General features: G+C 36.3%; 1 protein-coding gene across 7 annotated transcripts in view; it reads right to left on the minus strand.

Annotated features, from left to right (window-relative positions):
• Window positions 1–12,677, minus strand: part of LOC139141698 (synaptotagmin-like protein 4) — a 152,750-nt gene that overhangs the window by 62,158 nt on the left and 77,915 nt on the right. For all 7 annotated transcript variants that reach the window (XM_070711294.1, XM_070711292.1, XM_070711293.1 and 4 more), the window contains 2 exons: window positions 6,609–6,772; window positions 2,223–2,333 (listed from right to left, as the gene is read on the minus strand). In XM_070711294.1, the coding sequence (XP_070567395.1) occupies window positions 2,223–2,333; window positions 6,609–6,772 (275 nt within the window). The remainder of the gene's footprint in view (window positions 1–2,222; window positions 2,334–6,608; window positions 6,773–12,677) is intronic.

Raw genomic sequence — 12,677 nt, forward strand, 5'->3', positions numbered from 1 at the left:
CAGGTTACTGTGCATCTTGAAAGTAAAAAAAAGGTAATGTTGTGCCCTGGTTCGGAAAGAAACATTGATAAAGATTTCAAACAAACCTTAGATAATTATATAGGAGCAATTTAGTAAAAAAAAAAAAACAAGCTCAGGAAAACGTATAGAGAAGGACGACATCACGGCGATCTTCAGACCTTTCATCATGTTTCAGTCTGAACGGTCAACATTTGATGCTATAGTCTGTAGCAAGTGTCTCTTTTTGGATAACTCTGACAGAGATGAATGGATCGCGATTTAGTTTCATTGCCCCGACCCGACCGGAAATAATGCAGCTCATGGGCACCTGTATAATCGTCGCATGAACGTATACAAAGGCCGGCCACTGCATAAGCCTTTGTCAGTGCATCGCAAGCAAACAACGGTTTTGGACATCACAAGAGCATTTTTTCGCCGTCTATGAGCGGTTAAGTGATTTGGGTAGCCAATTGAGCTACTAGTACCTTGGTAGCTCCATTTGTAGGCATAGATCGGAGTCGACTTGATTTCGGATGAAAGTAGTTAGAAAAGTAGCTTTTTGTGCTCAATCCAAAATGGGTCCGGTTATGTTCATGTAACCGTTGGTCAAGTATTTTGCTCAGTATATAGTAAGAATCGTTTATTCATTGTTGACATCGTAATCGATCCGATGTACGCAACAAATGTTTGATCGTTTGCACCTTTGCGCATACCCTCGTGATTGGCAGCTGTTTGAATGCTTTCATCTATTGTTCTTTGGACGCTTCGAACACAGCATCGAAGCAGTTTTGGCATCAAAAAGCAACTTAAAATGGAAAAAACTGAAAGAATTCGGCAACAAGGTGATTCCACAAGTATTCACAAAACGTAATATGTTGGAACAGTGCTTCCATTTACACCATGGTTCTTGAAAGCTCCAGATTTTCGGGAGCATTCGTTGACGCTGCTACCATGTGCCACTCATGTTGGATTATGAATGCCCAGGGAGATAGGGGGTATTTATAGCCTCCCCCTGCCTTTAAGTGGCCAAAACCATTGCTGGTTGAGCCGGTGTTTAAAGATGAATACGATTAATATGTGTTTTTTAATTGTAACTTTCGACCCTCCCACAAGTTACCAGGGAGAGCATCAGAAACGCCATTTACAGTAAAGAGGAATTAAGTCCAATTAATGAACGCTATTATGAAAGAGAATATGACTTTACTGGACCATGGTCTCCCATATATAGCCTACCATTTAAGGTAGCCATAGACACAAAAACACGTGAATTCCAGTTCAAACTTCTTCATCATATTCTGTATACAAACTACGATTTATCTAGAAGAGGGGTGGACCAATCACCGCTCTGTTCATTCTGCCAAAACAGCAACGAGACACTAGATCATCTTTTCTACACCTGTAAATTCACTGAGACCTTCTTGAACGGGTTTCACACATTTTTCGAGGAATCTCTCAGTTTGTTCATGAGACATAACTTAAATGAAGTGCTCTTTGGTGTTGACGGTTCCTCTGACATTCATAATCACTTGCTACTGTTAGCTGGCCAAAAGACAAATCTATGCCATGAAAATGAAACAGAGTAAACCACACTTTGCAGCCTTTATGTTGCAAGTGAAATTCAACTACCATCTAGAGTACGAAATAGCTCTGGAAAGACAAATTAGAGAGACATTGCAGCAAATGGATTTCAATTTTACACAAAATTGTAGATAACTAAGCACTGTACTTCATTTTAATTTAAGTTACTGTTACTAAAGAAAATGTTACCAATAAAACAACTTAAATACCAAAAAAAAAGGTAAGTTCCAAATTCAAACACACTGGAGGACATGTGTTGGATGCCTAAAACTCGATGACTATCATCATAGGTCAAGTCATCCATTACCTCTGTGCTGTTGAGAAAGGAGCTGGACATCTGATATATTTGACTTCATCTAAGTCGTGAGAGAACACTTTGATATATAAATATGTGGTGAAAGTGGTGGTGACATCAGTCACTTTGAATCACCAATCCTGAATAAACATGTATTTAAACAAGACATTTTTTCAAAATTAGCTGAGTATAATGTTATTCAAAATCTTGAGCACTCATACATGGGTTATGTCTGACAACAGATCAGGTGCATAAAGACTCAGGTACCTACCGGTATGTAAATATCTTAACAAACCAATATTAAACAAATACAAGTAGGATCAATGGCTGTTCAGAATGGGATACTCACAGAAGTAGTTGCTGACAGATTACTCATCATCACAGGTGAACTTGTTGCTGACTTGGAATGTGATCTAAAGTGCTTATCAATATCTTCATTTTCTCCTGTGGAATCTGAAACCTTTAAAAAAATGAGAAAGCCTAATTTATATATGTTTCCTACTGTTGAACTCTACTACAACTGATTATCAGAAGGTTTAAGAAAGGCATGCCTAAAATGTTATTTTGGTAGCAAAGAACATTTTGGCTTCAATGACACTCTCATTTTATAGAAATACCAGTACATCCATGACATTGTACTCCTAAAAAGTGGTTAGTAAGAAAATTCCCCTGCAAATCAATCTTATATCCAAGCAGATATGAATGAAATGCTTCATCTTATAATGACCTGCGCACCTAATTTGAAATAAGAAGATACACAGTTTCAAAAGAGCTTTTTTGACCAAAATTGGCAAAAATAGAAAAAACTAATACAAGCGTCCTAACAGCAGATATGACAAAAATTGCCGAAAAACAATTGCAGATTTCATCATTATTACGATACATCATAAATAGGATAGCTCCAAGGAACATGTATACCAAATATCAAATCCATCAGACTAGTAATTTTTGAGAAAAAAATATTTTGACAAAAAATTGCAAAAAATGCCCCAAATATACAACATTATAGATTTCATCATAATTTGAATGTATCACATTTTGATCATCCCTATGAACCTGTACACCAAATATCACAGCTATCAGACAAGCGAGTTTGGTTAAAAAAAATTTTGATCAAACACAAATTTGCATATTTCTCCACAATCTGACTAAATCTGGAATAGTTTGTCCCTACAGACCTATAACCCAAACAAATCTAAATAAGATTATCCCTTTGGAACTATATGCCAAATATTACTGTAACAGCCATCGGATCAATAAGACGACGACTTTTGCCCAAAAAAAAGAGGTATGTAAGGGTAGCTCAAACCCCCAACTGGGACTGCCAACTGGGACTCCCAGTTGGCTTAAAATGCACTCTGGGACCGGTCCCAGAAGCGTATAGCTCGACGTAACTGGGACCATTATGATTGCGGGGAAACACACTTACTGTACCATGGAGGTAAGGTACCTCCATGCTGTAATGACGAGACCATAATATTAATGGGAAAGAAGTTTCCCATCCCACTATGTGCCTTTTGTAGCAATTGTATGCACTTGTTTTATTCATATTCTCTGTGCTGTTGTGAAAATCATGTAATGTTTTTTGTGTGGGAAAGCTAACATCTCCCTGTTTCATCTAGGACAGTCAGGTCTCATTTCAATTCTGGGACTCGTAGCTCCATAGAGCTATGACAGACATACAGACTGAAATAGAAAACACTGAGACAGCATATGCTACATAGCCACTAGCTGTCAATGAAGTTTTGAAGCAGTGCATGTTGTTGACTTGTATATTCAAAACCCTTTGTCTTAAAATGTAATGGGACTATTATCACCTCATTGATGTCTATTTTTTCCTCGCATAACAATGAAATGATTCTGCTGTACCAATACATGCACGCACTAATGGTTGCCCCTCTCCTATTTATGTCTATCTGTTCAGAAATATAACTAGGTCCAAATTAAGATATCAGTCATATACTGCAAGTGAATTGCAATTCTATTAAAACACAGCGGGTTTTCGTTAAATGTTTTGTTTGCTGTTTTTAATGTAATGAAAGCCTTGATGAGTTAATTGCTAGTCTTGCACAGTTATTTTCATCTCCTTTTTCATCTGATTCAGTACACAGTCGCTCTATCAACGTGATCCGTGCAGTAAGATTTCAACACACACCATAGCACAGGACTTACTAGTGCTAAGAATGGGCACATCACAGTAAGGCCAAAGTAATCAAATTATTTGTTTTGCGCCCACTCAAATGTTTCGAAACATGAGCGGGAAGGCAGTACTAAAACACATACAAGAAAATCAAAACACACGTTACATTTTCTTGATTATTTCCATGTGTGTCTATACAAAAATCATCAGAAACTTCCTTTCATCGCGATCATCATAAGTTATACTACAGATGTGAAATTTTGTAAACAGGAACAAAGCTACTCAGTAAAATCCTATTCAAGCCATTGGCAGTAGAAAAACCCTAGTATGTGCACACAGATGCAAAACAATGAATTAAATTACTTTGGCCTTTAATATGTCGCGTATACCTACCATTATGGCAGAGTAAAAAGATGAAAACATTAACAGATTGTTAGTACAAAGTACCAGTAACTGGGTTTTTCATAGTGGTCCCAGTTAACAAATTGGATGTGTCCCTGAAGTGTACTGGGACTGATCCTGGAGGCCAACTGGGACCGCGGCCGGGGTCCTAGAGTTAATTTTGAAGCCAACTGGGACTGGTCCTGGAAGCCAACTGGGACCGGTATTTTCACCCACTTGGCTTGGTCTGTTATAGCAGCTTTTGTCCAAAAAAATCAAGTTTACAGTATTTTTTTTTCAACAGCCTTCAAATGTACAGTATTATGTTTAAATACACCCTATGGAATATGTTGTGTTTCATTAATTTCAACCATCTTGACCTGGTGGTGAAATATGGACTTTGCAGGAAAAGGGCTAAAGAAATATTTGTTCAGTTTTTATTACTTTAATTATCTGTGTTTTTTATGACATTAAAGGGATTGAAATACTTTTTTTCATTTCTGGTGGTAAACTTTTGCCACAAGAAATAATTAGGTGGCAATTCTAAAAATCTGGTAGCAATGTGAAGTGTACGTTACCACAGATACAAAATATTTCTGCAGCATTCAGTCAGTATTCACAGTATGACAACTTATTATACATATAAACTACAAGCTCCACATGTAGGAAATTTATGCAGTCTTTAAGTCATGACGAATATTTTGTAAAACCACACAAAATTTTTCCATGCAGAAGAAAGCATTTGGTAGCATAGTGAGTGTAGATACAAGTATTGTGGTGTCGTGTCATAGTTATGATCAAACAGGCTCAGTAGCATCTTAAGAATAAGTATTTTTCTTGAGACAAAATGGGTTGGGCCCAAATCCTGTAAAACAAGGCACAATGATATTGTTCGTTTAATTTCCCAATGTTTTTAAGATTAATTATTCTTTTAATGATTATGATAACATTGTAGCCCAGGAACATTTTCATTTGATATTTTGATATCATCAAGAAATGTCTGGTGATGTTCACTATTGCATCATTAAACAGGTGGAATTTGCAGAAATATTAAAACCATTCAGAATCACATCATTTCTTGTAAAAGTTACGCAGTTTGAAATAGTCCAAATGGACTATTTGAATAGTTCTACTTTTGAATCGTTGCTTTGATGTTAAGTTACCATGTAAAAATTGCAGCTCTAAAATTTGATGATTTGAAATGGATATGCTTACTGCAACTACTCTTGACAATATCCCTTTACCATGACTGTTGATAAATTTAATTTGAAACTGACAGTCAAGCTAAATGCTGTTAAATTGGAAAGCACCAAGAAATTACCTTTTATCAAATTTGTACCTATAGGACCTCCCTGGGTGGTTTCGACCTTTCAGAAAACCTCAGTTTTTCTGCTTTTCCCTTCTATTATGACTCTGTCTGTGAAAGTTTCCTTTGAAATTATGGTTTTTACTATCAAATTGAGTAGTTGCAAGCTAAATTTTGATTCAAGCAAACAAGGTAAAACTTGGACTCAAGGATGACCGTTATGCAAAACTCACATACGCAAAGCCAAGCCTCAGTGAATTCATGGACATTCAATACTACAATACATCCATTATGTATTGTAGTATTGAACAGCAACAAATGTTTGCTTCACGTACCAGGGACTTTGTAACTTTGTAGAAAGGAGGGTAAACTGTTTCAACATCTTACAACATTTTATTGTTAGCAGTAGTTTTCTGTTGAGGAGGCAACTGAGGTGATTTCATGAGAAGACAAAACATAAGAGCATGCAAAGACGGCAATGTTTTGCTATTTTGTAACCAAGCAAAGCAGAACAGAGCTATTTTATTGGCTGGCCGCATTGAAAGCAGGCACCAGTAGACTAGAGAATGGCAGAGCCTATAGTGGCCTCATTTAAATTCACTTGTCCGTGGGGCATGGAGAATTTTGTTTCCACTTGCCTGGACTCAAAATTCACTTGTCACGGGTGTCAGGCGCCGAGAATTTTCAAGCCCTGATGGGGTACAAGTAACACCATGACCACTTACTGCCAGAAATATCTGGCCTTCTCCAGTGGACTTTGCTTTCCTGGTAGCAAGTCAGGATGTAGTATCCATCACATCTTCAGCATAAGCATGTGCAGATCAATGCAAAAAATTTGTATGTCTAAGTGCGTATTTCCCTGAGCATAGTATGAGAAAATTTTTAGTAACGTCCTGTGTCGTACTTACAGAATCTACTTCAACTACAGGGGCAGATCCATTGCTTTCTTTACGTTTACTGTATGATCTACTCTGAGCTATTTCCAGCAGTGTTAAAGGTCTCTTCTCTCCCAATTTGTCCTTATGATGAGAATAATCACCTCTACCTGCCAGGGAGTCATGTTCAAATGGAGCTGAAAATTAATACAAAGACCAAGATTATGTTGATGAATTTACCACGGCAGTAGGAGAAGGTTGTAACTCTTATTTTGGGTCATACAGTGACTACTTTGACCTGAATTATGGTTTCATTTTTGCTGAAAAATGAAGGAAATTTCCATTTACAAGCTGTTTTCCACCAGCACAATGATATATCAACCATGTAATGACATGCTGACTGGATATTGGAAATCACAATATGCTATTGGAAGAAGACAATAAGTAAGTAACCAAGCGGCTGAAAGAGCTCTGCAGTCAATGACACTGTTCAAAATAAAATCACTGATGTTGTCACCGATTTCGGGACAAGTGTTCGATATTTATGTCAGAGATTTTGCCACCTCACAGATCTTGCTAAGACCTCAATCCGGCTCTAACTTTGATACTAGATGATACTATACTTGTTAAATCATGGGTAAATATTCGATGTTTATCGGGGAGGTCACTACCTTAGAGATCTGACCCGTCGGTCTAACCAAGCCCAACTCCGTAGTCCGACACTAACTTAAATTATATGATACTGTAGACCTGTCTAAAACGGTGGGTAAACATCCTATATCAGAGATTTCACCACCTCACATATTTGACCAAACAATTCTAATTTCAATACTGTTTTCCAGTAGCTGTAAATATCCCATATCATATAAAAGTACAATGTTGAGGTGTCCTCGAAATCCAGTTTATCTTGACACATGCGACACCGTCGATATGCTAAACAATAACTCTCTTTTGGCCACAACAAGATCTCGAACCTAACAAATGCTTAACAAATGGGGAGCATATTGAATAGTGCCACTACTCTAGCAAGAAAACATGTAAGGTCTTTCACTTTGATGCAGTACCGATCAGTCTGTTCACTTTTTATTTGCGAATTTCATGTTTTGAAAATCTTTTGAAAGAATAGATTCGTACCTTTGAATAATTTTGTCAGGTATTTAGCTTAGCAAAACATTCTAGTAAACTTCTGTACATATAGGGAAAGTTACTGGCCCGCGTCTTTAAGAACAGCCGGACATCTTTCAAGAGTTACCAGTCTGGCATGAAAACTGCTCATCTTGGGCCATCGGGTTAACATGAATTTCACACGCTGAACTGGCAGCCATATCATGGAGACCTACCACAGTCACATATTACAGTATTTAAATTATATGATACAGTATTTCCGTACACGGCGAATGCAAACAGACACGGATGGTATATCTGCTTGCGTACATCGTGTACACAAATGCAAGCGACTGTAGACGCGCCATGCAGCTTCTCAAAAATATGATACGTGCGCAACTTAAAGCATAATTTGGACAACAGGTTAAGGGGACTTGTCTGAGTCATCTGGCATTTCATTTCAGTGGAGATAGCATGGTGTTTATATGAGCAATTTCAACTGTCGTGTTTTTACACAGCAATTCGCTGCTTTATAGATGGTCTAGTGCCAAAGGTTGTCACCGAGTGTGCTGTCTACCCTTATGGCATTGCTGAAAGTTCATTTGTGTGATATTTATGAGGTACACTTGCCTATTTTTGAATTTGAAGAGACTTTCTATGCAATGTATATATTGTAATTGGAAATTTGGTGGGAACTTTCACATTTTCAACAGCGCCATCCCAGGCACCATCATCAGACTAGGAAGTTGGTTACATAAATAGCTGATTGCTTCACTGAAATTTGTTTGTCTCATTTTATTCCACAATCTGTTCAATGACTTGGTCACACTGATTTCTGTATCCGATCACTATGCCAGCTTCAAAAGCAAGTACGTAGTACGTAGTCCTTGGCGTTTAGATGTTTTAATCAAAATATGTGCACTGTCCGCCACAACTGACAGTAACTGAATTTCCCCTCAGCGTGTAACACAAAGGGCGTTGACCCTTTACACTGACCAAGAATTGCAGCATTATGTTAATGTTGAAATAGTGCATTTCCATACAAGACAGAGACACATGAAATTGTATTTTGTGTATAGTTATATATACAATGCAGCAACTCAGCTGGAAACAAATAATGCCTCATGGCAAATTTAGCATTGTTTTGTCGAATAACAGGTTGACCTTGCACATTCTGACACTGACCTTTGAAAATGAGCTCTCGTAAACTAGCGTGAAAACATGTACAGTCTAATTACAACAGTCACCATAAAACATGTTTGTTGGAAAAGACTTGCATGAAATTTGAACTTTGAACAACCATTGTAAATTCATAGATCGAGGAAAGAAAATTGCATTCAGAAACGGGTTGAATGGGGTCAATTCAAATTTTTGTCATGGGACAATATTTATAGCAACCCATTATGATTTCATCCAATAATCAGGATATGAAGGAGCTCTCTATGACAATGAAAAGTTTTAATTTAGACACTGAAGGTATAAAATTGGGCTAAAATGCACATTTTCGGGCCAAAACTCAATGAAAATGATAAAAAGTTTCTAAATATACCATCAAGGACACTATGTGCTCACATTTGATTTGAACTGGTCCATTCAAGAAATATTTAAACCAGAAAAACAAGAATGACAAAAGCAAATAAGGTCTGCAACTTAGGTACTGGACGTCATCTTTTATAGGAATATGCTTATCAAATTCTATAGCAATGGACAAGCAGATCCTAAATACATAAGCAAATGTCAACAAAAAAATCAGCCAGAGAAGGCTTGATACCAATGGATATCTAATTTCTACCCCTTGTACCAAAGAATAACGATGAATGTTGTTTCTATCTGTTCAGTGCAGCAAAAATTCTATGTTGATTTCTACACAGTACAACCAGAAAAACAAGAATGACAAAAGCAAATAAGGTCAGCAACTTAGGTACTGGAGGTGAAGTTTAGGAACATGCATATCAACGATGGGATAGCAATGGGATGTACATTAGCAAATGTTAATAAAAAAATCAGCCAGAGAGGGCTTAACAAAAAGAGAAGGTCGGAGAGTGGGGAAAAAATAATGTACACAGGATCAGGTAAAAAAATTAATGCTACCTCATCAATCTTCTACGCCTCAATCTTCCCCTGGATATCTAATTTTCACCCCTTGGTATTGACTTTGTTTACATAAAGAGCTACAGTGGCCAGTTGGCAGGAAATGTAAAGTAGGTGAGCTATTTACAACCTTTGGGATTTTGTAAATGCTACCAGTACTGCCATTGGATTGTTAACAGCACTTAAGTTAGTTACAGATAGTGAAATGCTTTCCACTGTGGGGGTTGATTACGACATCTGGAATTATCCTGGATCCGAATTTCTCATCATTTCTTGTGTCTTACATGGAACAGTTGCAAAAATTGGTCCACAATGAAAAGATTAACCTCGGCTTTGTTTTCTGGATCAAAGTTCACTAAAAATTGATACCAAATATGACAAAATTATGTTCACAGCCTTCGAAACTGTCTCAAAACATATCCTGGGTTGATATAGGTCATTTAAGGTCACAGAATAAGAAAATTACCTAAGTTATACAAATTTGGGGGTTGCAGATTGCATCATAATTTCAATAAATATCATGTATTTCATCTATAGGAACCTGTATACCAAATTTCAAAGCTATCAAATGAGCAGTTTTGGAAATACACATAATTGACCAAAAATGGCAAAAATTGCCACACAACTTTAGTATAATCAATTTCCCACACTTGATCAGTAATATTCCACTCTCACCAGCTTATGGGGTGTACATTTCCCACCTTATTCGATATGCAAGAGCATGCAGTTCATATGGTGATTTTGTAGAGAGACATGGTCATCTCTCTTACAAACTGTTAAATCAAGGTTACATCAGAGCAAGACTTGTCTCTACATTCAAACGCTTTTTTGGCAGGTATTGCAAGCCGGTAGATAAATACAATATCTCTCTTCGACAAATGATCACTGATGTCATCGGTGACATTGGGCCTTAGTTAGTGCCCACTACCTATCTGACTTACAGATTGATATATGGCGGGTGCCACATGTTGGGCAAGATGCGCTTACTATTTTTGAAACACCTGACATCACTTCTTCGTCTTTTGGCCATATATCTTTCTTTCATGAATTTGACTTTGTTTGTGTTTTTACTGTCTGTTCTGTGCTGTTTCGTGTCTATGTTTACAACTATGGTCTTACGAATATTTCTGCACAATTTGAACAAATCTGAAATAGATCATCCCTAGGGACCTATGTACTAAGTATCAAAGCTATCTGACTGGTAGTTTTAAAGAAGAAAATTTTTAAAGATTTTTTGACCAAAAATGATAAAAATTGCCTTAAAAAATACAAATATGCAAATTTCACCACGATTGAATAAATCTAAGTGAAGTTACCCTAAGTAAACTGCATATCAAATTTCAAAGCAATCGGACTTGCGGTTTCAGAGGAGAAGGCAATTGTTGAAGGACAACCACGGAAAATCAACCTATTTGATAAGCTTCACATCGCTGACAGCAGAGCTAAGAAGTGATTAAAATCACAATTAGAAAAATTAAAATGCCTCTTATTCAAAATGTAAGAACTTCATTGCCAATTTTTTATATACCATGTAAAGAACATAATGTGAAAATTTCAGAAAATTTGACCCAGCCAGAGTTGAGTTTAAATTCTTTGGAAATTTTCAAATTGGGAGGAAAAAGAAGCCAGGAAACTTGGTGATTTGCATACATTTGCATAAATTAACACTTCTATATCATGCAACTTACGACTGCTTGACAAGTTAAAAGTTGAACCCAACCATTATTTTAATCTTGGGTTAACAAATTAATTAGTGTTTAATGAATATTTGCAAAAAAAAAGATTTTTGAGCAAAATACGCTTTGTTGGGTGCAGCACCCCTTAAAGGAAATTTTAACGACTAAATAATTTACGACAAATTCTCATGCTTACACACCCTGCCTAACAAACAGTATCTCCATTACAGCTCTTCATCAAACACAGATAAAATGACCTTGAAAGTGTGAATAGGCAGTCAGATACAACAGCCCTGGTTGGCAAATGTGCAAGGCGATTTTAATTTTCTAGTTGGCCAGTAAGAAACAACTTCGTATTTGTAATCGCTGAAGTCATACTATCCTCAATTTTTGAGTTGTGATTTGTTGGTTTTTAGAACTAAACTTTGGAAGGGTCTTATTCACGGATGTAAAGCATTTTTGAAAATCCCCTAAAAGTGGGTGAGGGTCTTATACTTGAGCAGGGTCTTATAGTCGAATGAGTAAAGTGGTAATTTTTTACTATTTTCACATTTTTAGCTCATTTGCATAATTTGGACATTGCAAACTTCATTTGAACAAAATCCAATCTATAGCATAGGATGCATCCGCACACCCAATACCAAGCTAAAAAGTGTAGCGGGTCGCAAATTTTGGGTGTTGATGGACATACTATACATACATACATACACATGGCATACATACACACACATACATACGTGTGATACTAACTCAGTTGAGGACGAATTTCATTATATCATGTGTTGTCCATGTCATACACAATCACGACAAAAATTGTTAGACTCGATAGCAGTCAACAATGAAAACTTCCACAACTGGGATTTGCAAGCCAAATTTTGCTACATAATGAGCAATACAGATAGCATGATATACCTCAAAACATTTATCCAAGAAACACATATTTTTTAAGATTACCCAACATTTCATATTCTGCATAAAGTTATATCTTATATTTATATATATATATATATATATATATATATATATATATATATATATATATATATATATATATATATATATATATATATATATATATATATATATATATATATATATTTATTATTTTTTGATAAGTATCCTTTTCTTATTTTTGTAGTATTAGTTCTTGACTATGTTCACCTTTGAGGGAATAACGTCAATAAAGTTATTATTATTATTATTATTATTATTATTACATACAGACACCACC

The sequence above is a fragment of the Ptychodera flava genome, chromosome 10 (genome assembly GCF_041260155.1).
Source record: "Ptychodera flava strain L36383 chromosome 10, AS_Pfla_20210202, whole genome shotgun sequence".
Taxonomy (NCBI): domain Eukaryota; kingdom Metazoa; phylum Hemichordata; class Enteropneusta; family Ptychoderidae; genus Ptychodera; species Ptychodera flava.